Here is a 25358-nt window from a genome sequence, read left to right on the forward strand (position 1 = left end):
AGGATCTGACAGTAATGACTTTGTTTCTAAACTCCTCTGAAACTGGACATGTATCTCCAGGAAGATCCTGACAGAAGAGAGGAAAAGGGCTCACCTGACCAGTGCCTCTTTCAGCCGGCCATTCTGTTCCTCCAACTGCTTAACATGATAACTGGAGGCTGCACCGTCTGAGCCTACAGAGAGAGAGAACATGAAAGTCAAATCTGGGACCATGTATCAATTTGTCAATCATTGTAACAGTGATAATTGCTAATAATTTGTGAACTATACTGTTCTTTTATTTTGATTTGATGAGCATTCAGCGCACCAATCAGTTATATGAAACTTAAAACAACCATACGAAATGTGAGATTCATTTCCTAAAGAATCGCAACTGAAATTAAATTCTTTGAGGTCAGAGATTTACACCCATGATAATGTTGAAGAATTCTATGTGTAGGTGTTTTCTACCTTTTTCCTCTATCTCGTGTTTGAGTATCTCAAGGTCCATGGTTAACTCCTCCACTTTCTCCTTTAAACTCTCCACCTCCTGCTGCAGAGACTCCGCCCTCTCCTCAGCCATCTCCTTATCCAGCGTGGCCATTTCAATGGCGTCCGATGTGTCTGCCATCTCCTCCATATAACGGTCCTTTGCCTCCAGAGCCTCACGCGCTTCCTACACATGCAGAAACAAAAGTACATTTTTTGTTGTCCTGAAATAAAAAAACATTATGTATATATGGACATTTCAGAGTAATCTAAAGGTTTTCTTGAGATGCAGCAACTATGATTTTTTGCTGCCTGCATGACAGACAAAAAACAGATTTACACAGTTTACCCCATACATAACATAACACATTTACAATTTGTGAAGTTTGCTTCTTCAGGTTTTAACACTAGAGCTACAATGCTAAAGTAGGTAATAAGCACGGAAACTGTACACCCTAGCAATTAGCATGGTGCTAAATACATACCTAGATCATCACACATGCCTCAAACGTGGTCCAAAATAAAAATGGACAAAAGTCTGTTTTTAGTATGAATTCTCCTTTTGTATTTGTAGTCTCACATGATCTCATAATGAAAAAGTCTGGGGATAACTATGAGAAATTCAGGGCTAAATGTAGGTGGGAAATTTTAGGGTCAGAATAAACCAAATGTGAAACTCCTCTTGAAGGTGGAGCCCAAAGCAGGGGGCGATGATGCACTCGTCAGTGCAGTGTGCTGGATAACATGCCTGTCATTAGCGCATGTATGTAAGTCGTCATGGCTGAAAATTACCCAAAAAAACTATGCGAGTTGCGTTCCATAAAATCAGACCACACTTTACATTTGCAAGGTATCAGAAATACCTGGAAAAGACATGGATTCAATTTCCGAGCAAACAACTGACAAAACTAAACTGGACATTAATTTTGAAGAATGTATGTTGGCTAATGACAGCTTTTCACTAGCTAGCTTGTTTTGCTTGCGTTACTGTTTGTACTCTTGATGTTGAAAGAGCGTGGGCTTAAAAAAAAATGTGGGCGGGGTTTAAAGGGGATGTACCCATATTAACAGCTCCTTCACAATCCAGCACCAAAGGACACGAGACTTGTCTATTAGAGATAACGACTCAATGCGGTTTGAGGCAAGTGTTTGATGATTTGGGCATGCAGACTTATTTAGTGTCTGTGTTGAGTCTGAAGTATTGCTGAGGAGGAGTTAATACATACTAATTGTGTTGATTTGTCTTATTTTGCTACTCTGTGTGCTTACTCTCTGTCTGTTAGACCCTTAACATTTAGACTCCTTAAAACTAAGAGAAAGTGTAATCCACAGCTGAAAACAAGCGCTACTATAGCCATACCCTCTCTTCCTCCTCCAGCTCTTCTCTGCATCACCTCCTTCTTTAGGTAGTGTAGGTGTAGTTTTCATTTATATAAATTTACTAAATAAAAAACACTGAATAGGGTGAATAAGATACAGTGTGCTATTGATATCTGTCTTCTGCAGCTAACGTCTGGTTCTGCTGTGCCTCACACCTTCTTAGCCTCTTTAAGCTGTTTCTGCAGCTCGTTCTGCTGCTCCTGCATCTTGCTCTTCCATTCCTGCAGTTGCTCCAGCTGGATCTTGTGTTTTTCCAGCTCCTTTAGCTTGGCCTTGTCTTCCGCTCGCTTCATCTTCAGAGTCTCCAGCTTCTCTTCCAAATCTTTCACCTGTGCCCTCAGAGCCTCCTCCTCCTGAAAGAGACAGAGAGAAAGGAGGTTCATGAATTAATCAATGCAACAGAGAGAATTAAAGAAAAGGTAAAAATTAAAGGAATTGAGTGAGAATCGTTCCCTTGGTGCAAACAAAACATATCAGCAGTTTTAAGCGTCCGTGCTGATTATCGTGTGAACCACAGGCACATTTATCACAGAGACAAAACATGCTTCTAGTTGCAAGCTATGTAAGGGAGTGAGGAGAAATCTGGAGTTACCACCACCATCATCATCATTACTCGTAATTTAGTAAATTCAGTGTCATTCCATTTTACCAAATATAATTCAATCCAAGCTGTAACGTACAGATTTACAGCCCTATTATGGCCAAACTCACCTGTCTGGACAAGCCAGGCTCAGCCTGTGGAACAGAAGGATGAGATGGATAAGGAAGGAGGGATGAGGCATGTGAAATAGGTGGGGGAATGAATTGGTGGAGTGTTAGCGCTAAAGCACTTCTTACAGGTACTTTCTGTTGGTTTTAGTTCCTGAGCCAATTTTTTACAACTGTCAACAAAAAGTGCTCTAAAATAATATATGTAATATAATATGATTCAAGCAGTCATTCTGACAGCTTGTAATACTCTGCAGGGAGCGTAGGGGGTGTTAAGGTTTCTATTGTTTAATTTTAAAAGTGCTCTATAATGTTCTATAACAGTAATATGATTTAGTCAGAGTGTAATACACTACAGGATGGGTAAAGGGCAATATGACTTCTATCGTTTCAGAGGAACTGAACGTGGCAGAATAGCCTATTAGTCAATAAACCATATAATAGTTCTTAATTAATTATGATTATATTTGAAGTCCTGAAGTTGGCCAAAAGCATATACAAAAGGAAGCTACGTTACAGTTCTACCTGATGTCAGGATTGTGAAACAGAAGAATGCAGTGAAACTGAGGTACGATTTGGTTGTTAGCTTGCTGTTTTTAGCATGTACAGTTGTCTCACCTTGCTGGAGGTGGTGAGGGTGGAGCCTCCGGGGGTTCCACCAGGTTGAGGCATCACGGGAGCTCCCAGTGCAGTCTGGGAATGCGTGGAAGGCTCATTCTCCGTCAGATCAGGTATAGAGCCAACGGCCGAGGGACGACCAGTCTATAGAGGACAGAGAGATCGAGAACGGAGACCAAATCAGTGAGAAAATACACACGCTTTAAATAGTTAATACTTTTCAATAGGAACTCATACAGTGTAGCTTGAAAGATTATAAATTAATGTTTAAAAGTTTTATCCTAAATATTTTTATTATAAGGGAAAGAACAACTATTTAATGATAGCATATAGTAATTACCTATTTATAGTACAAGTTATCTGCATATAAAATATCTTAATCTTATTACAGTTTCCCCCAAAATAGTTAAAACCTATAGAGCTGCAAAGTAATACAATCATACAGGAAAACATTCACACATTTATCTACAAAAACATGGTTTTTATATTATGGAAAACTTCTTAGGAATGATAACTTCTGAAAGCCAGCATATTTACTTTCTCCCAAGTCTCATTAATCCCCACCCCCAAGTTGAGCTGGGACCACTTCTGGACTTATTGATAACCACTGCTGACAGCCACTTATATGGATACATACATATTAATAATTGTCTTGATATTTTTTTTATTGCTTATCGTCCCAGCCCTACTTCCCAGTGTGTTATAGTCAAAAATACTTCCAATGTGACTCCCAATATTTCTATCCCTCTAACCTAAAAGGTGCAACCAAAAGCCCCGGTGCCAACCGTTCTGACTCTCTGTCAAAGTGCAGTGTAGTTGGGAGCTTTTCACAGACACCAAAAGAGCTCACTGTTACAACCTTAGAAGACCACTGTGCAGTTTAGTCATGTGAGGGCTGTACAAGGCTGATCGTGGACCAGTTCTACTTCAGGACTTGTAATAATGAAGTCAATATTGTGGTTGCTGGGTCAGCGATCAGTAACAGAAGTTTGGTGTAAGGGTGGATGACAGGCTAAAAATGCAGTATTGCTACACATGGCAACACAACATATGTGACACTCGATATATATATACCTATGTGTATTTACTTTTCTGAAGTTTGTGAGAATGTGTTCCACCAACAATGCTCCACCAACACAGAAGAGCATTATAGGCTTTGAATACTCAGGATGTTTGATACTGCAGTTTAAAATTGATCTAGTGTGCCGCAATGAAGTACTGACAGTCAGGCTGAAGCCCAGCTGCAGCAGGCTGTATCTTACTATGTTAAAATCTGCAATTGTAGCCTTATTCAAAAACAAGTTTCATGAGTTACATCACTTGCATTTATGAGCCTCTAAATGCTAAGAGTGTATTAATTAGAATTACCACTTCATTTAGCTCTAGTTTATTATAGTATTTATTTGTTTTGAGTTATTTCACCAGGCCAGTTGGCCATTTTTTTTATCACGGAAAGTAGCAATAACTCACTGGCTGTGTTGAGCTCAGTCAAGGCAGAGCTACAAAGAGTGGACCAAAAATGAGAGTTTTTGGAGCTACAGTATCATCAGAAGACGAGGAAGACCACATTAGTAGCGTCTCAGCAGGTTCCCTCTAAATTCGCACTAATGTTAGAATTACGTACCGCTATGCTTACAAATATGAGATTATCATCACACTTGTGCCAGGCTCTTAGAGCATTATCCGTACATTAACAATACCTCTTCTAAAGGCCGTTGCTGATCATTTATTTAAGACTAGAATTTTTGTGGGTTACAAAAAAGACAAAGCTTATTATTCATGCCAGCCCTAAAGCACAGAGACTTCTACTTTTATTTAACATAACAAGAAACAAATAAAAATCAGTGGTAAAAAGCAAATAAGACCATGGAATATTGGGCTAGCATGCAATCAGCACCATATTATTATACATTACTATACATATTACTAAACACACACAACTACTTGTTGCTTACAGACTTACTATTGCTCTACATCTATATTTGTGAAGCATTTAATAAGTCAGCGTTCCACTAACACTGCCGAAACCAGCCATTTGCTTAGGTAAGCAAACTGTAACATATCGTTATATCATCCACCCTTTGCATGATAGTTATTAGGGATTTTGAGTGTTTTTTCCAGCCTCTACAGGACTGCGCTGTACCACCACAGTGTTTTCACCACATTAGGGATTGGAGGGGTTTTGGAACATACCATAACGAGGGAGGGGAAGGAGGAAGAGTAAGAGAGCCGACCAGGAGTACTCCACTGTCCACGAATAAAGACCTCATTAGCTTAGCCTCAACATGTGTCCGTCTACGTACATCATATATAAACACTATCTACTCATATCCACCTGCTAATAATCCCAGCCACTGTAAATAAATAAACACCTGCTCTTGACTCACAGTACATCTCGCTTATATAGATATCAATCAAAAGAAAAAGATTTTTCAAGGATTTTACTTATTTTAAATGAATCTAATATTTACAGTTCTGTGCAAAAGCATTAGGCAGCAATGAAAGTTATTTAAAACTATGTAGTTGGACAGTTAGTCTTTTTTTGCCAGTAAAAACACTTTATAACAATAGAATAAATACAAATAAACATTAATAAGTAAAACGCAGGAGGGCTGTGCTGTTTTCAGTTATGAGGTTAGGGATTTGTTCAATTCCATCAGCAGTAATACAATAAATTGATCAGATTAACTACATTTTGGAGGGTAACTGTAAATACTGGACAATCACAACAGTATATTAAGTTGTATCTATTCAAATGTTAGCTTTTTTAATAAACGTATTTACTGCCTAATGTCTTTACAGATAATTTTCTCAGACGGTATATGACTTTTCACAGTAATATATCCACTTAATAATCTATATAACATTTCTATGTATGACTGTGTTGTAACTGTTACTGTTATAAGTGAACAGAGTGCAGACAAGACATGCATTTGTGAATTACCCTGCAAAAATGATCTCTTAGCAAGTGAAATCATCTTAAACTCAATCAATATATGTAATATTTCTCATTTTGAAACTGCTGTAAAACATTCAGAAGAATATGAATACTTCTAGACATTTTTAATGGAGCAGTTTTATTAGGTGAAACTATATTGGCAGACCATATTCCTGGTTTTAAGAAATATGCCAGAAACAAGCATAATTATCTGCCAATAAGTTAAATCATCTTATACTATTCTTACAACAATCTCAATATGAGAAATCAGATGTGATGACTAGACTTAAGATTAGATCTAAGATGATTAGCAAAGATATCTAGTTTTTTGCAGTTTACTGGGTCGTTTGTTTTGGACTGTGTTTCCCAGCATTCTCAGCTGCTGCATTTAGGCTCACCTTGGTACTACGGCGCACAGTGGACTGAAGGAGGATGGGAGGGTTGCGGAGAGAACACAAAAAGACACACAGGGAAGAGAGTTGGGGGCGGGGCAGGGAACAAGGGAAAAGACAGAAGAATAAAAGAGGGATAGAGCAAGCAAGACGGAAGGAGCAAAAGAATGAAAGAGAGAAGCAAGAAAGAGAACGTTAGATGGAGTGAGACAGAAAGAGAGCAAAAGCAGGAAACACATAAAGAAACAGAGAGAGAGAGAGAGAGAGAGAGAGAGAGAGAGAGAGAGACAAAAGCCAGGCATTTCAAAAGCAGAATAATCACAGTGACAATATTAAAGGTTAGTAGAAACAGGTTACTAAGGATGCCACAACTACAGGGAACATGATATAACTAATCAAGAGTGGATTACCATATGCTAAATGTACCGGCTTTATTACACCAATTTCTTTGAAATTCCGCATAATTATTTAAGATGTAAACAAAAGCTTAAGATGAAAACAAAGTCATTCAGAGTGGTTTGATGTAAAATGCTCCATTCCAGAGAAACTTAGTGAGTAGGGGGTCTTCAATATGGCAAAACATATCATAACATGACAAGATATCTTTTCAATGCACAAAAGACATCACAATATTTAGTTTTTCTGAGGACTGCTGAGTTGGAACAGACCAAACAGAACCATTAGTGCCACTCTGGTACAAATAATATAAAAACTATGAACACAAGTATTTTTATTCAATGTTTTATATCTCAAAATACGCAGGACTAATTATGCTCTCTTTCTAATCAAACTTTAGGGCTGAAAAAACAGCCATATGGCCATATGGACAGTTCTTACCAGCATCTACATTTAAGAGTCCTGCTGGCACTGATTCAGGTTGGGGATGTTTCTGTCGTCTTTTATTGGTCAGAAAGGGCATGCTCTTGGTTTATACAGCAACAGTGGTCCTTGTTCACGCTCTCTCTCTCTCTCTACCAATATGAGACATTAATCAGGCAGTATTCTCACAAAGTATTCTCAATGCGGTATTCATCTTATTTAGAATATCTTTTGTACAGTATCATACTACTCACTCAACTGTAACATGTAACTAAGTTGATTACGTACTGTTAATAAAACCATCTGTGTTGCTTTGAACCACTCTGTAGGTTAACCTTCTGAACAATAACTTAATATACTAAACTGGAATGAGACTCTCAGACTCTCAAAGCTCTCCACCTTCAATGTTAACTGCTTTCTGTCACTTAGTCCTTTAAATACAGGTCAGTGTGTGAGATCTTAAAGGTGCCATTAAATGGAAAACTGTATTTACGTTGGCGTGGTTGAATAAGGAGAGTTTGGTACATGGAGCTGATATATCGTGAACCTAAAACACTGTTGTCTCCTCCATTAAATACAAATCCTGCATTTGCAAAAGAGGGTGGTAAAACGGGCCAGTTCCAAAATCCTAAACCGTTATGTAACAGTCTTGACCAGCCAATGTTATAGCCTAAAACATATTTTTAATATCCAATGACACGTAAGGCAAAACAGTCCCCAAAGAACATATATTTTTTCAGATCTACCACTACTTTTGTGTTATACACATCACGAACCCTGGTTCCTATCACAACCACTGTAAAGAAATCTGAGTTGCTCTGAGTCGCTCAGCTTCTCTACAATGAAGCATTTCACATCAAACCACAGTAAATGACGGATGACGACCAGTGAACTATGCATGCTGAAAAATCAGTGGAATTTCTTTTTAATTGGTATAAATACTTTACATTTACAGTTTCAAACCCATTTCTGGCTCTGTGTATATATCTGTTTTTAATGTCTGATTCTATGTCAGCATCAACACAAACAAACAAGATCAGAACCATGCAATGAAACTCTCTGTTTATACCAGTACTAATGTAGGACACTCTTCAGCAGCTTGTTGTCATAGAAACAAGGTTTCAACAGTAAACAGGAGATAACAAAGTGAAACAACAAACGTGTTCGTGACCAAAACCATGAAAAAAATAATAAAATGTGACAAATATAAGGATCTGTGATGTGTGGAAAAGCAGGAATGTTTCAGTCACAGATACAGATGGATTTTACGAAAGAAAGGAAGAGTGAAGGTACTGAAGCCTTTTTCAAACCAAACCATTGGAAATGAGAGCAGGTGAAAGACTGACAAAAACTGAGTGACCACAAAACAATCACAGGGCTGTACCTTCTTCAACGTTGGAGTCTTTTACGTCATGTTAGCAAAAACACAAGAGTACAGAGACATACAAGAGAAGAGAGTCTTAATCAGTCTTAACTAATTGCATTTTTTTTTAGGTTTAATATGGTTATTAGGATTTTCTGCATTAAAAATACCTTGATCCTACAGAGCTCTGATTCTATTTTAAACAGGTTAGCTCAGACTGTAAAGTAAAGCCAGGCATACACTGTGCAATTTTAAAAATCTTGTTCTTTGGTGACAGTTCGCACTGCACGTTTAAATCGCCCCTCGTGTGCGGCAAAAGCCCGCGATTTATGAGCTCACACTGTACGAAAACACTCGGTCTGCCTGACACGACGCGACATGGGTGCTCACACGGCACGTGAAACGCTGTTAGACAAGCGACCAAAATTTCTGATGTGTAACTTTTTCAAATTCGGCACGGTCAGAAAATTCAGTCCGCTCTGACCAAATCGTGCCAAAAATCGGTCTAAAAATCGCACAGTGTGCGCCTGGCTTAACACATCCTTGTGCAAAATAGAGATTTTAAACAGTGTAAATGAGTCAGGATACACAACTACAGCGAAATGAAATCAGTATCGACAGATAATCACTTAAAAACTGGTTAAGCCGGTAGACCAGCACATGTTTCTGTTTGAGTCTGATGGTTTAACTGGTCAAAAACATGAATAGCATGACCAGGCTGGTCGATCCATATGAAGAGTATAACCAAACTGGTGTACCGGTATGACCAGCTTCACCAAAATGGTCGAAACAGCACGACCAGCTTCAGCAAAGTGGTTGACCAGCGAAATGTAAGATATGGAAGATATGGGCCATTTAACATATAGCAGAATCACTTAAATACGAAAATACGAGCAAAATCGGTATTAAAAGTATTATAATATTGATTCTATATTTATAACAATAAAATGTTATATTTCATGTTCCCAACAAAGATGTTGAGAAGACAGCAAATTGTACACACAATTGTCTTACATTCACATTAAAATGGCGCAAATTTTAATTTTTATTTTATGTTGACTTGAGACCTCTGTGGACACACAAATTTGATCTTTTCAATTTAGATCTGAGACACTTTTACATGTGCTCCAGGACTAGAAAAAATGAGATTTATGGCCATGCGGTCAGAATAATAAGATAGTTTTTTTTTGTTTGTTGTTATTTTTTTTTACTGTGCATGAACCATCATTCTTTGTTAATGTCACAACAGTGCCTAACTTAAATTGTCAGTAAATGCTGAAAAAGCATCTGACCTTTTTTCTCCTGTCATTGTCAAAACGGCCGCTAGCTGATCAACAGACAATCAATAAGAATGGGTGTACGATATCAGGTTGTCTCATATCTATGATAATAATTCACTAACAAACATGAAAAAGACAAACAGTGGGTGGGGAAGGAAAAAGAAAAAAGTAAGAGTGAAAAGGTGAATGTACCTGCTTTACTCCTTTTCCTGGTGTTTCTGCAATTTCTGCACATTTGAAAACAAGAAAAAAATAAATTTTAGGGTTTATGCAGATAAACACTGAAGCCCCAGGTAGAATGTATTGGGCTGCTGTTAACATATGTTAACAAAGTCACTCAGAGTGGTTTGGTGCAAAACGCTCTGTTCTAGAGAAACTTGCTGTGTCAGAACCGTTCACAGTGGTGGTGACAGGAACCAGATGTCCACCTCTAAAAGCTCCCCAACAGAAAGTTATCACATGAAATGGTCATGAAAATGCTGTTTACACGCACTTAATAATCCGATAACTGCAGAAAATCAGATTTTAGTAATCCAATCAACATGTTTACATGCTCGAGTAATCAGATTACAGGAAACTCTGGGTCTACATGAGTCAGACAGTAATCAGATTTATGCTCTGCAACCAAGCTCTCTTTATCGGATTTCTTGATTGGATTTCTAGATCGGAGTATGGTGCTTAGGTGACCATTTGAACAATCAGGTAACTGCAGAAATCCGGTTATGATCAGATTATTCATTTTATCGTTTTGATTTAGATTTTGGTCTAAAACATATTTCAAAATTCACTCATGGTGGAAGGGTACGTGCAGGTTGCTGAGGTGCAAAACAGTCCCCAGAGCAAACTTATTTATTCGGATTTACCACTATTTTACCATCACTAACATTACATATATAAACTCAGGAGACACGTGTAGTTTCACTGATAGTTTTGTACAGAAGATAAAAAGGTTGTAGACACTGTCACCCCCGATTCCTATCACCTATCACCACCACTGTAAAGAAAACTCTACAGTGAACCATTTCACATCAAACCACTCTCAGTGATTTTGTTTACATTTCAACCATTGAACTGTGCAGAAATCTTGAAAAATCAATGGAATTCCCCTAATAATTAAGGACTGTATGGCTATTTCTAAAATAATTGTCAAATAAATCTATTAACCTACCTATTCATATATGTGGGAGCTCTTTAACCCTGAAAATTCTCAGGCGTATTATCTAGAAACTTCAAAAACAATGCAAACTAGTGGACTTATTCTTATGTTACAGTAGTAAGGAACTAAAGCCTGGACCTGCTGGTAGCTCCTGAGCATTTAAAGGGTTTAAAGGGACAGAGACGGTAAAACAACCCAAATCTATCATTTATTAATATGTGGTCCTGTTTTTACTTAGTAGTAGTATTTCAATCTGCTCAGTAGTCTGTAAGGCTGAGCTGATACCTTTCCGAGGCAGTCTGGAAGCACCTGAGTCAGGTGTGTCTGGGGACGTAGCGGCACTGCCTCCTTCTTCAATCAGCTGAATCTGGAGAAACAGAAGATAAACAAGAGTCGAGGCTACATTAAAATCAAGTGTTTATGTGCATGAAAGAGAGAAAGCAAGGGACTGTGGATTATCTGAGGCTGGTAAATGTAGAAATAGAATCACAAGATATGGACGAAATACCAGTACTGTGATTGAGCGATACGCTATTAACATACTGAAAACACTGGTGACTCAATAACGTGGCGTGGTTACAGAATAGGCCTGCATTACATGCTTCCAAAAGAGTTGGGGTCAACTGTTAGCCAGTGACGATCTCTGTGATCTCCATCGTTGTAATGTGTAGCTCCTCGAAACTGAGCAAACTACATTCACGATGGTTTAATCACTGCCGTATCGTGTGCCTTTTATGTTCCTTGTCTTTCTTACTAAATGAGGTTCTTCAAGGGTTCTTTAAAAAAAAGGCAATGGTTATACAGAACTGTGACAGCTTAAAGAACCATCTGGATGCATAAGTGGTTCTTTGCACGGTTCAAGAATGGTTCTTCTTTGGTTCATTCATCACAAAATTGCCCACAGAATGCAAAGGGCAGCAAGCATTTCCATTAAAGCTTACTGCCATACAATGTCCTGAGCAATGTCCCATAAGCTAATATGTTAGCCCTGAGGTAAAACCCAGCCATGATACAATGACACAATACAATATGGTATGCTATGACACAATGCAATACAATATGAAATGCTGTCCTGTTACCGTCCTTCTATTTAAGCATCATTTTATATAACATGATTCCTGGGACTCACCTGAGACTGCCGCACAAATATCCCATGATTCTCCTTGCAGGTGAAGTATGTCTTGCCCTGCACTGTGCCGTCATTTTTGCCCTTCGGCTCGTCCAGGATGACTCCCACCCATTTTCCCGAGGCAAACAGTGTGGCCCCCACATACGCCACCGTCCCCCGCTGACCTTTACCGATCACCTCCACCAGGGAGCCCACCTTTGCCGGCTTACCAGCTCCATCCGCACTCATCTTGCTTAAAACTGCACTTGACAGCTGCATGAGAGAGAAAGTGAGAGAGAGAGAGAGAGAGAGAGAGAGAGAGAGAGAGAGAGAGAGACATGACCTGTAAGTATGGAAGCAAACTGTGATTTTTCTTAAGAAGCAGTTTACAATTAAGCCACTCACTGTGTGTATTGCGTGTATATAGGCGCACTATGGAGCTGTACTTTGTAAGGCCCCTTTTACCCTGTTGGTCAATGGTCACAACTCCCACAGGACCACCACAGAGCAGGTATTATTTAGGTGGCTAATCTGTTGCTGCACAATTTGTGGTGGTCATCCTCTAGTCCAGCATCAGTGGTCACAGGACGCTGTTGGCTGGATATTTTTGGTGGGTGGACTATTCTCAGTCCAGCAGTGACACTGAGGTGTTTAAAAATTCCAGCAGCACTGCTGTGTCTGATCCACTCGTACCAGCGCAACACACACTAACACACCACCACCCTGTCAGTGCCGAGAACGATCCACCACCCAAATAATACCTGCTCTGAGGTGGTCCTGGGCACTGAAGAACAAGCAGAAAGGGGCTAACAAAGTATCAGAGAAACAGATGGACTACAGTCTGTAACTATAGAACTACAAAGTGGTTATACGGTAAGTAGACCTGATGAAATGGATGAGCGTAGAAAGAAGGAGGCTGGTCACTTCAGACGGTTCCCAACACTTATGTGGACATGGGAACACGCAGTGATAGCTTGAGAGCTGAAGCTTAACCTTTGTGGGACACTAAAAAGAACTGTTCTGTAAAAGCTGTTGTTGTCGTATACTGTGATGAATCCAATAACATAGATGACTTTTTGTACAAGTATACTATCTGTCTGCAGCACCGAACACGTTCAACCAGCACAGCTAAACAGCTGCATTTACAAAACAAGAGTACAACAAATTTGGTATTACTGTTTATTTTTACTATATTTGTCTCATTTTTATTTTTCAAAGTTAGTGTTGCAGAGCTGAGACCTGACTTCAAAAAAAGGTCCTTTAATCTCCCCAAAACAAATCTATAATCTGGAAACCATGAAAATGTCCCACGGGTGCTTTCACAGTCTTCACTAAAGACGAATTCAAAAGATCAGAGGCTTGCATTTCAAATCTTATTTGATGCATAATTTATGGGTATTACAACAGAAATCTACAAAAACATCCATTTTTTTCCTCCACCGGCTTCTGCTCTTCTACTCTGAACAGCCTTAGAAAATGCTCAGAGCTTTCGGCTACGTCAGCGTTTGGACAGAATAAAGGAGGAAAAACCCTAAAAGAACAGTTTGGCCTTGACGCCACTTCTCTGTCAGCTGGTTCTGACGGCAATTAACTTCCAACACACAGCAGTCTCAGAACAGCACTGCTGATGAGGGTTAAATGAGAAAAAAGAAAACTATCATACAAAGCTAAAAAGCCTGTGTGGGTCACTGGGACAATAACATTAACGCACCATCCAAACTGAAGGCTATTTTGTACGGCTGCATGATATAAAATTTAATATTGTGATTATAATGTTACATACCGCAGTTTTGATACAACCTACAGTGTATTAAAACCAACTGAGTGAACCCTTGTTATCGCACGCTAAAAACTGTCCTGTTGGGTTTATTTTAGGGCTGCACAATGATATCGGAATCATATTAGTATCAGCAGATAATTGTTTTAAAACATAAACGGCAATGTACAAACGTACCAGCACTGTACAAACGTAGACTGATATTTCACACTGATATTTGTTTGTGTATTTCAGAAAAGCAGAATGTTCAGATGACGCTGGGTTACTGCACTGAAACATCTACATTTTGTATCTCTCTGCAAAACTACTATGGGCAGATGTAGTCCCAGTTTCTATATTTTATCAATGTTTATGCATCCAAATCTGCAAATCTGTACATGAAAAATGTCAGATATCGGCACACAATTCCCACATCAGTGAAATCGAAAGGCACCCAGTTTCCTGTCTTATGTCACAAGCAGCCAATAAGCCAAAACATGTTTGGCGAAAGTTTAAGTAATCTTTCTATTACGTTGGCTCCTGTGCAAAAACCTGAAAAAGCAAACTTCAGAGACCAAATATGTTTCGATCTACACATTTAGGGTAAAGGACAGGGAACTGTGCACATCTGACTATTCCTGTAAATTAACTGTCGTTACATGCATAATTATTACTATTACAATAGTAGCAGAACATGACGCTACTTTTGTAGATCACCTTGTAACTATTTTGGCGAACAGGAATGAAAAGCACTTGGAACTGAAATGAGACTGAAAAACAGCTCAAGAAAAAAAAGGAGGACCTTCAGGCTAAGGCTGTTCAGTCATACGGATGAGAAAACTGATGAGAAGTATTTTAAAACTTTACAACAGTTTGGGTGTTGATGTGAGCGAGATAGGACCAACTTCTTTCCCAATATCGCTCCACCACAGCAGCACACGCTCCGTCCCTGAGGCACAGACACAGCCTACTGAACATCACATGCCATCTCTGCATGACCAGAATGGGTGTAATTAAAACACACTGTTCTCTGCTCACATCAACAAAACCAGAAAACCTGCTGCTCAAAATTTACCATCACTAAAATACACCTCAGAAAAGAAAAAAACGCATTATAATACAAAGATTTATAGAATAGCTTGTAGATTTTTTCAGATTTTTACTGTTTTCTCATATAACACATTTATTATTGCTTCCTTTATGTATCACAGAGGTTCTACAGCAGTAGATCTAATAGCCTAGTCAGTTTCTAAAGGGATGTGAACTGAGTGTCGTGTGCTGAAACATTTGAGTTGCAGCCAAAACAACTCTTCATCCAGGTACAACAAAGCTGTAATTTCTGCATGCTGAGGGAACCTGATGGCCCGCTGTACTACTGAAGGTGAGTGAGCATTTACTTTTTCTACAGAACTGTATTTTTCAAAGCGAAAGGCAGCCAAATCTATAAGAAAATCACTGCTTGCTTCACTAAAACAGACAAAACTTTGTTTACTCTTTCAATTCAGTGTCAAAAGTCAACCTGATTGCAGAACATGCCAACGATACCATCAATATGTATCTATTTTATATTTTATAGGTGTATAATGATGGGACTTCTGGGCTGATGCTGATATTTTTGATGTACGTATATGCCGATGCAGGCATATATGCATTTACTATGTAGAAATTGACAACACCCACCCACATTCGCATTACGGAGAAATATAAAATAAAAGATAATTATTTGTGTAGGCCTATAAATCAAACTTCATTTTGAAATATCAGCAAATCTAAACATCTGTCCAGTAGTGAAAACTGTACTTTTAGAAATTATCCATCAATACGATAACAATAGCATTCTGCATCGTTAATGTTATAGAATAAGTCTTTGCACTTGTATAATAACAAAAAAGGGATCTGAACTGAATTTTACCTAATTAAACTAGGAAAATGTACTTACTCTGGGTGTACATGAACTCCTCCTGCCCATAGACATGCTGCTTTGTTTTGCTATGACACTGCTATACTGCTGATTTATAAACTGCAATAACAAAATAGCCGCTCTCCTCTTAAACAACTGCTTGGCAAAGAGGGAGGAGGACGTCTCATCTCACCACAGAGGCAATCATATTTATGACTGGTTACATCCCTCTATGTGAGTCAGTACTGTTTACATTGTATTGGGCTGGACTGCAGCTCTAACAGCGTCAGTAGAAAGCATATGCGAGTGCGCCCAGCTGGCAGCATGTAGAGTCGTACGCAAAGGTTTGAATATCCTCCATGCGTTCTTTAAATAAAAGAGTTTGTTGTGGGGAGTAAATATTTTCAAAGTCTCAAAATGTACCTTTCACGCTTTACTCCATACATTCAATGTATGGAAACTACAGAGCAAAAACAGGTTGTAAATTTGTTGCTGTTGTGTCATGAGAACCAAAACAGTGCCCAAAAACACTTTTACCACCACTGTGAAGCAGTCTGAGTCTCTGCAATGAACCATTTCACATCACACCACTCTGAATGACTCTGTTTACATGTCAACCACTGAATAATGCAGAAAGTTTGAATAATCGGCCCCCTAATAAGTCATATAGGGCCATTAAAGAGCTGTAACACTGGCTGACTAAAGCACGGTGGTCCTGTTTCCATAAACACAAATATAATGTTAGACAGGTGTGGCGCAGTGGGTAGCGCTATCGTCTCACAGCAAGAATGGCCTGGGTTCAATTCCCGGCCGGGCAACCCGGGGTCATTTCTGTGTGGAGTGTGCATGTTGTCTGCGTGGGTTTCCTCCGGGTACTCCGGTTTCCTCCCACAGTCCAAAGACATGCAGTCAGGCCAACTGGAAATGGTAAACTGCCCCTAGGTGTTAGTGTGTGTGTGAATGTGTATGTCTGTCTGCCCTGCGATGGACCGGCGACCTGTCCAGGGTGTATCCTGCCTTCCGCCCAATGACAGCTGGGATAGGCTCCAGCACCCCACCGGATAACCCAGAAGGATAAGCGGTTTAGAGGATGTATGTATAACGTTAGACATGTCTGCTGCAACCTGGTTTACTTCAGTTAAACAACCAAACAGAACAACAGTAAAGTAAAAAGACAAACATCACACCTTATTAGCCAACATTAAGGAAGGTGTTCTTGTTTTATCCCCTTTAATCTTTCGGAAATAACGTTAATGAATGAAGCTGATCTGTCCTGCAGGTTATTATTGACACGTTTAGTCACTCCATTCAGTTTAGACCTCAAACTGAGAGAGAAACTACAAAGGAGAGGCTCGGGTTGTGCTACTGGAGCCACCAGCTTGATGAATAGCGTGTTTAATGAGTTAAAAATGCCTTAAATTGCTGTCGTTTCTATACAGATTAACGTTAATAAATCCCGTTATTTATCAATTCTGTTTACAAGCGCGATTCCAAGGGAGGCTAATGCTAACACAACCCGCTAAACACAGCTGGCTTTAATGAACCCTGACTGCGTTTCTAACATTGACAGCAGCTTAAATCAGTGAGGTTTGAAGACTAAGGTTATATGAACATTTAGTCACGACTGAAGTTGGTTATATTAGTTTATAACGTTTATTCTTCATGTTAACAGCGGCTGTGCTAAGCGGCTATGCTAACGTTAGCTACTGCTGGGGAGGTGGCGTCAAACGAGCCGGCTATGCTTGGATTTCAGGATTTATTCCCAATGGACGTTGTTTTTGCCGCCTGCCGAGGATAACGCGATGTTTAATCACACTCTTACCTGTAAATGATGTTGTTAATTTGCTTTCTGTGTGAAGTTTTCGTCCCGCTTTCAGTAGAAGACAGCTAACGGCAGCAAGGCAGGACAGCAACGCAGCATCATCCGGATCAACGCTGCGCCAAACTGCGCAGAATGACACGGTTTCGGACTTTAGAGAGTGGAAAAAACCGAGTTGGCAGTTAATTTAATTAGTTTTATTCATTTTCATGGCAAATAATATATTTCTCAAACACGATGGTTAATATTTTGTAAAATGCGTTTACCAGTGAACGTACTTTGTATGCAAAGTATAGTATTGCTTACTACAATTAAATATTTTTTATAAGTCGTAAAGAGTGTTTAATGTCATATAGACCGAAGTGGTATATTTATTTCTCTACGCACGCTTATATAGAAAGTTAAAATGTAATTTGTGGTGTTTAGTCGTTCATTCAGTTCAGTCGTTGAGACATCACAGTGCCAGAGTTTTACTTATCAGTAATACGTTCTGCCTCTGTGGCATTATAGGCAGCTGGTCTCTCCAGAGCCATCTGTCAGCACCCTCTCCACCAGTATCACTGCCTGAGCCTCAGCTTGAGCCAGAGTGCTCTCACCCAAGTTCTCCCCAGGTAAGGCTATACAGATTACTCTTATCAATTCAAATGCATTTTCAAAGTTTTACTTATCAGTAATATGTTCTGCATGTTTGGTATTATAGGCAGCTGGAGAGGATGCATCTCTCCAGAGCCATTCATCGGCACCCTCTCCACCAGGGTCACTGCATGGGCCTCAGCCTGAGCCAGAGAGCTCTAGCCAGAGTGATGCTGAGCTAAACATATACAGACTCTCATCAATTCTAGCTACCTTGTCAGCAGTTTTATTTTTCAGTAAGTAGTACTGTATATTTGACATTACAGGCCACTGGAGATTTGGCATCACCTCTCCAGTCTCCACCACTGACACCCTCTCCTCTCCCGAGCCTCAAGTACACCCACCTTCCTCCACCCAGAGTGCTCCTGAGGTAATTAAATGTTGAAACTGAGAGATTTTGTTGTTTCTGAAAAATATTTGCCCATTTTGATTTTGATTCGTGTTGTTTAGTCGTTCATTCACACGTTACAGGGCACTGATGCCGCTGAAATGACCGAAGCGCTGCTGGAAGGTTGTGTTATTTTGTTTGAAATGCTGCCATCTAGTGTTCATCTATAGATTGTGTAGTGATTCATATAAAATGTTCTTATTCCAGGTTTAATTCTAAATGCCATACACAGTAAACAGACAGGACAGTGCAGCACCGACACAGCACTCATTTCTGGATATAAGGTAGTGGAATAAGGTGCTGGTTGTAGCAGTCGTGATTTTTGAGTTTTGGTCGGGTTACACAACAGATAGTAAAACAAAAAGAGCAAAAAAAAGCACCGTTTTGTTGTTCCCAGCGCTGCGCCGCCAGAACCGGAATGGCTCTGCTGGTTATGTTTATTTCTAAAGATATTCTTTATATCCCAAAGATATCCCAGATGTCCTCACGCATGAATTTGTTTTGTTCCCACAGTAACTACTTTGCATTGCGCCAGGCTTTCACTGTAAGTCTAACAGATGAAACTCCATTCTCAGTTCTCAGTAACCCTGTATTTACACACCAGTGCCTGTCCAGTTGTTCTTTTCTGACAACCATTTTCTTGGTTTCATTCTGTAGATTGTTCTGAGCAACAGCCATCACGCGAAATATGCCGTCATAGCAGGCAGGGCCCTCCTTGGTGGACTGGCTGACCAAAATGCTAGGGTAACACAGCATGTTTGTCTAATCTGAGCTGTGTAATCTTAATGATCTCATGAATAAACAACAAATGTACTTCTTCCTTCTGCAGGATCTTGAGGTGTTCCATGAGGCATATGGTCACCTGGTAGTCTTTGCTGTGGATGTTTCACATCGTGAAGCTATTTGCTCTGAGCTGGCGCAGATTGGGGTGAGTTCATGCTCTCTTGGCCTTAGTCCACAACATGGACACTGTTTTACTACAGTGAGTCAGGCTGTGACACTAACGTTTCTTATCCTCTTAGATCCAGCACTTCATCTTCATGGACGTTGTCTATGAGTTGGTGCTGATGGGAGTGCTGCAGGGAGCGAGGCCTCTGATCTGTCCAGTAAGAGACTCCACTCTTTCTTAGAATCGAGTGTGACTTTGTTTCCTGTATTAGATGTGATGAAGCATCTCAGAGCTGTAATGACTGGCTCTCTATATACAACCCTATTTCCAAAAAAGTTGGGACGCTGTGAGAAATGTAAGTAAAAACAAAATGCAAAGATGTGCAAATCATTTAAACCCTATACATCATTGAACATGCTTCAAAGACAACATATCAAATGTTGAAACTGAGAAATGTTACCGTTTTTGTTAATAATATATGGCCATTTTGATTTTGATGCCAGCAACACATTCCAAAAAAAGTTGGGACAGGGGCAACAAAAGGCTGGTAAAGTTGTGTAATGCTAAAAATAACACCTGGTGGTTAATTGGTAACAGGTCAGTAACATGATTGGGTATAAAAGAGCATCTCAGAGAGGCTGAGTCTTTCAGAAGTAAAGATGAGGAGGGGTTCACCACTCTGTGAAAGGCTGCACAATCAAATAGTGCAACGATTCAAGAATAACGTTTCTCAACATAAAATAGCAGCAAACTTTTGCTTTTCATCATCTACGGTACATATCATTACAAGATTCAGAGAATCTGGAGAAATCTCTGTATGCAAGAGACAAGGCTGAAAACCAGTATATGCTGGCCGTGATCTATGGGCCCTCAGGCAGCACTGCATTAAAAACAGACATGATTCTCTAGTGGAAAACACTGCATGGGCTCAGAAACACTTCTGTAAAACAACTATGAAAACAACTTAAACACAAATAAGAAAGCATACGTAAACAGGATTAGTGCGCATGGCATGGGTGACTGGCACATCTGTGAAGGCGCCATTAATGCTGAACAATATATAAATGCTTTGGCAACATATGCTGCCATCTAGACGACACCTTTTTCAGTAAAGGACTTGCTTATTTCAGCAAGACAATGTCAAACCACATTCTGCATGTATTACAGCAGCATTGCTCCATATTAAAAGAGTTTGGGTGCTAAACTGGCCTGCCTGCAGTCCAGACGTGTCACCACTGATAACATTTGGCACATTATAAAATGAAAAATACAACAGAGGAGACCCCGAACTGTTGAGCAGCTAAAATTCTATGTTAAGCAAGAACGGGAAAACATTTCCCTTTCCAAACTACAGGAATTGGTCTCCTCAGTTCCCAAACACTTATAGAGTGTTGTTAAAAGAAGAGGTGATGAAACACAGTGGTAAACATGTCCCCTTCCTAATTTTATTGGAAGATGTAGTTTCAAATTCAAAATGGGCATGTATTTTTCAAAAAACAATACAATTTCTCAGTTTCAAAATTTGATTTGTTGTCTTTGTACTATTTTCAATTAAATATAGAGTTTAAATGATTTGCACATCATCGAATTTTGTTTTTATTTACATTTTGCACAGCTTTTTCCTAACTTTTTTTGGGGAAGGGGTTGTAGAGATAGTCATGTTCAGTAGAATGTGAAATGTAGCACTTGATCCTGGATAAAGACTCTTTTTTCTGACTCTTTTATTATACACTTATGAACCCAAAATGACTACAAATTACCTACTCATATTTTCGTTCCCTGTTCTAGACACCAGGGGGTTCCTTGGGTACCTGATGGAGATGATTTTTGTCTTTCAGTCCTGTCAGACCCAGGGCTGAACAGTACTTGTTCCTGCTCCAGGTAAGTAGCACATCAACAGCATTAATAGCACAAGTAAACATGAGTAGAATTATTTTCTGACTGTTTTAATGGACACTATGGGAATTAACATAACATAATAACATAACACTTGTTGTCTCTCTCAGGATGAGGCAATGCTCCCGTTGAAGGACATCTTTCGTGAGAAGGAACATGTTTATATGGACTCTGGATCCCTGGCCCTCGCTCTGTGGGACTGTCTGGAGAAACGTGTCCATTGGCTGTCGGCATTTAACATCTATGCCTTCCTTCACAAACACCATTTTTAGTTTAAATTTTATATTTTCATCAGTGTAATATTTGTAAATTTCTGTGTAATATTAAGTACACTATATACTGAGTTGCCAGCTACTCGGTTCATCTACCTTAATAATTATCTGTAGCCAATCAGATGAGGGTAGAATTAAGGGGAGATGTCAGCAGCACAAGGGAAAGAAGAAAAAGATACAGAAAACAGCTTCAGCTGACTATGAGGAAGAAGATTTCCAACCATGTAAGAGAATCCATATGACACCTTCTAGTTCTCTGGCTGCAAATGACATCGGAGAATGCTCTTCATCTGATAAGCGTCATGACTGTCAGATCAGAACTAAGGAAAAAAGAAAATGCAGCAGGCCGTACAACAAAAACCTCTACTGTGGGAAAGCCTTTCAGCAAAATGGCACACCAATAGGAATCAAAACACAAAGATAAACCAGAGGTGGAAAGAGCAATTACATTTCCAAAGGGGTCTAAAGAGCAAAGAATACAGTTCAGTTTATAGAGAAATAGAGGAAACAGAGTCCATAATAATCAGGTGTTTAAAGAAAGAAAAAGAACGGTGATACTCTGTTAACAGTCCAGTGTAACTGTAAAATTACAAGCACTATGTTAACTGTGAGGTTTACCTCAAAAGGAGATCACTACGGAGGCACATAGTGAAAAGCCAGGAAAAGCTAGAGTCCAGGCCCTTTGTGCATATGCTCAGCCAGTTCCAGACAATGCAAATGCACAATTTTGGAAACCCTTGCTTGATATGCATGAAAATGAGGTAACAAATGTTGTCAGCAAAGAGAAAAGCATACTGAAATGAGGGGAACACCTCTACAATAAGCATAGGCCTGACAGAAGACGAGTCACATAGGGTGACTGGTTCTCCAAGGAAAGAAAAATGGCAAGTTGGAGATGGTCTCAGATTTCTGTGTACCCTTTAACTTCCCTCATGGTATAGAAGCAGTTAAGAATGTGGCTGGACTGAATGAGGAAAGAAACGCATACAAAACACCATCTTTGGCATTGAAGTTGGGCCACCACCTCAAGAAAAATACAAATGTGTGAGTGACTTCCTGATTCACAGAGCAGAAGTATCCAAGATGTCCCTTAATATGGTCACATTAGGAGATACCTTGATGACTCATCCAGTATACCAGCAAGCTTTATTTGACTTTAAGAAGAAGCTTTGTGAAAGGCAAATGTGGACGAAAGGTCCCCGTTGTCTTCACATATGCTGGCATTGATGGAGTTATTTGTCAAGACTCACTGGAATGATATGCCTGATGAGAATCAGGAAATGTCTGGGAGACCACAAGCTCTCAGTCACTCCAGAAGATCAGATGTTATTCGTCAGATTCCTCGAAGCTGTGGGGCAAACCACTTAGAACTTTATCCTCCACTAAACTGAGACAGCACATGACCACTATGTCCAACTTAAAGGACAATGAAATGGATGACCTTGCTGACTTCCTTGGCCATGACATCAGAGTGCATCGCTAGTATTATAGGCTGCCTGAAGGCGGATAGGTAAGTAAAGATAAGTAAAGTTCTTATGGCCCTGGAACAAGGACAGCTGTCTGAATGTAAGGAAGGAATCCTGAGATCAACGCATGGTAAAATAGACCTCTGTAAATAACTAAATTTATTAACACACAGGCATTTCCCTCCATAGTGTTGTGACTTCATAAGACTTAGAGTTTAAAAAGAAGTTGTACATAAAAAAGGCCAATGCCAACCCAATCCCCAGACCAAAATACCATGAACCCAATTAAGATGGTGAAATAACATCATTTCTTTTTGTTAGTCAGACTTGAACTGCCTTTCTTTAAATGCAACATAGTAAGATACAGCAGGAAAGAGGAAAAGTTGTTAGCCGACTACGGTTAAGCTGCAATATAGTAAGATATAATAAGAGGAGAAAAAAAATAGCTTCAGATAAGAGCTACTGCCCAAAACCAACCAGAAACAAAATCAAGCTAACTTACCTACGATAAAAGGAAAATACAATCACTACCGTCTCCCTGAACCAAACCAGGAGAAAACAGCAGCAAACAAAACAGGGCACTGGCCCCCTACTTTCAAGTACGAGAGAGACGATACGTAAGACATGCTAGACCAAAGTTCCCAGTTTGATCTGAAATAAATGTTTTCCTTAAACCTATATGTGCCACAATTATTGTCACCCCTATGAATTTTTAAGAGTGAAATCTTACTGAAGTATATTACATTCCCATTCATATTATATGTTCACCTGAGAAATTAGAGACACTTAAATGCTCAGCCATGATTTCCTGTTTCACTGGGGAATATATATGAGATGAAACACAGGCCAAATTCCCTCAGCCATCCATCGTCCATAAAGCATTGATGTGCAACAAAAGGATGTTGAGCTGCACAAATCAGGAAATGGCTACAAGAAAACAACTAAACAGTTGAAAGTGCCCATTTCCACTATCAGAGCAATAATTAAGAAGTTTAAAACACCTGGAGATATTAAGAATCTGCAGGAAAGAGGATGTAATACTACACAGTGTGGAGGATGTTTTGAGTGGACAAAGAATCTTGAAAGATCACAAATGGGGAATTGCAGGTATTAGTTAGGTCTTATACACTACATATATAACCACAAGTTGTTTAAGGGGGTTGCCAGAACAAACTCAAGCTCCTATAGTTCACCAAACGTTACTGGAACTTTCAGTGGGACCATGTTCTGTGGTCAAATAAGACCAAAATAGAGGTTTTTGACAACAAAAAGTTTGGTGTGCACATAATGACAGTCATGCAGAAGAATACTCCATCCCCACTGTGAAGATGGTTCACTGACCGCAGAATTAATGTTTTAATTAATGGTTTTTTTTTTTAATAAGGTACACTTGGTATATATTTAAGTCAGGTTTATATGTCATTTTAACCGCTCTTCTGTGCTGCCAAATTGAACTCTAAAAATACATTTACACTGTGCTTAAAGTATGTTTGTAATACAAACTGTGAGCAGAATTAGTATATCAAAATATATAGTCTCAATATATAATCAGTAAATTTACAAATGCAATCATGTATATTTGCAGTCCTTCAAAAATAAAGAATCCTTCTTGTGCTCTTGCAATGGTGGATCAGTATTGCATGTACTAATGCATGTACTTTTTTCTAAAGTGTACTCAGATACATGCTTAGCATTCTGTGTCATATACCTCTACCTGCAATGTAGATGGTTCTGCCACTTGGGAGCACAAAACCGGGTTGAAAAATATGCATCCAGGGGTCCCATTGATTAACATCAGATGCCATTGTTTGCAAAAATATGTGAACCTCTGCTTTCAGCAACTGGTGTGACCTCCTTGATCAGCAATGACTTTGACCAAACAGTTCCATTAACTGTTGATCAGCCCTGCATATTGACTTGGAGATATTTTGGCCCTTTTTCTCCAAACAGAACTACTTCAGCTGTGTTATGTTGGTGGGCTTCCTTGCATGACCACCACCCAACATTTGGATGAAGTCCGGGCTTTGACTAAGATATTCATTTCCTCCGCTTTAACCTTTCTTTGTAGACTAACTGGTGTTTTTAGGGTTGTTGTTTTTCTGCAGAACA

The 25358-nt window shown here is 39.4% G+C and overlaps 1 protein-coding gene and 1 long non-coding RNA gene across 3 annotated transcripts in view; one reads left to right on the top strand and one right to left on the bottom strand.

The window, feature by feature from the left end:
• dctn1a (dynactin 1a) overlaps nt 1-17821 on the bottom strand; it is a 38556-nt gene extending 20735 nt beyond the window's left edge. Inside the window, exons 1-9 of one of the 2 annotated variants that reach the window (XM_036583210.1) lie at nt 17709-17821; nt 12252-12503; nt 11408-11489; nt 10159-10193; nt 3175-3318; nt 2560-2583; nt 2004-2201; nt 451-655; nt 95-173 (exon numbers count right to left, since the gene is read on the bottom strand). In XM_036583210.1, coding sequence (XP_036439103.1) covers nt 95-173; nt 451-655; nt 2004-2201; nt 2560-2583; nt 3175-3318; nt 10159-10193; nt 11408-11489; nt 12252-12479 — 995 coding nt within the window. In that variant the 5' untranslated portion in view covers nt 12480-12503; nt 17709-17821. The remainder of the gene's footprint in view (nt 1-94; nt 174-450; nt 656-2003; nt 2202-2559; nt 2584-3174; nt 3319-10158; nt 10194-11407; nt 11490-12251; nt 12504-17708) is intronic. The other variant, XM_036583211.1, reaches the window with a different exon arrangement.
• A 594-nt stretch (nt 17822-18415) lies between these two features.
• Nucleotides 18416-21827, top strand: LOC118816693. The gene is made up of 7 exons (XR_005007894.1): nt 18416-18708; nt 19240-19270; nt 19384-19470; nt 19556-19654; nt 19749-19832; nt 21404-21496; nt 21622-21827. It is a non-coding gene; the product is annotated as an uncharacterized LOC118816693 (long non-coding RNA).
• The last annotated feature ends 3531 nt before the right edge of the window (nt 21828-25358 follow it).

Source organism: Colossoma macropomum, unplaced genomic scaffold (genome assembly GCF_904425465.1).
Source record: "Colossoma macropomum unplaced genomic scaffold, Colossoma_macropomum, whole genome shotgun sequence".
Taxonomy (NCBI): domain Eukaryota; kingdom Metazoa; phylum Chordata; class Actinopteri; order Characiformes; family Serrasalmidae; genus Colossoma; species Colossoma macropomum.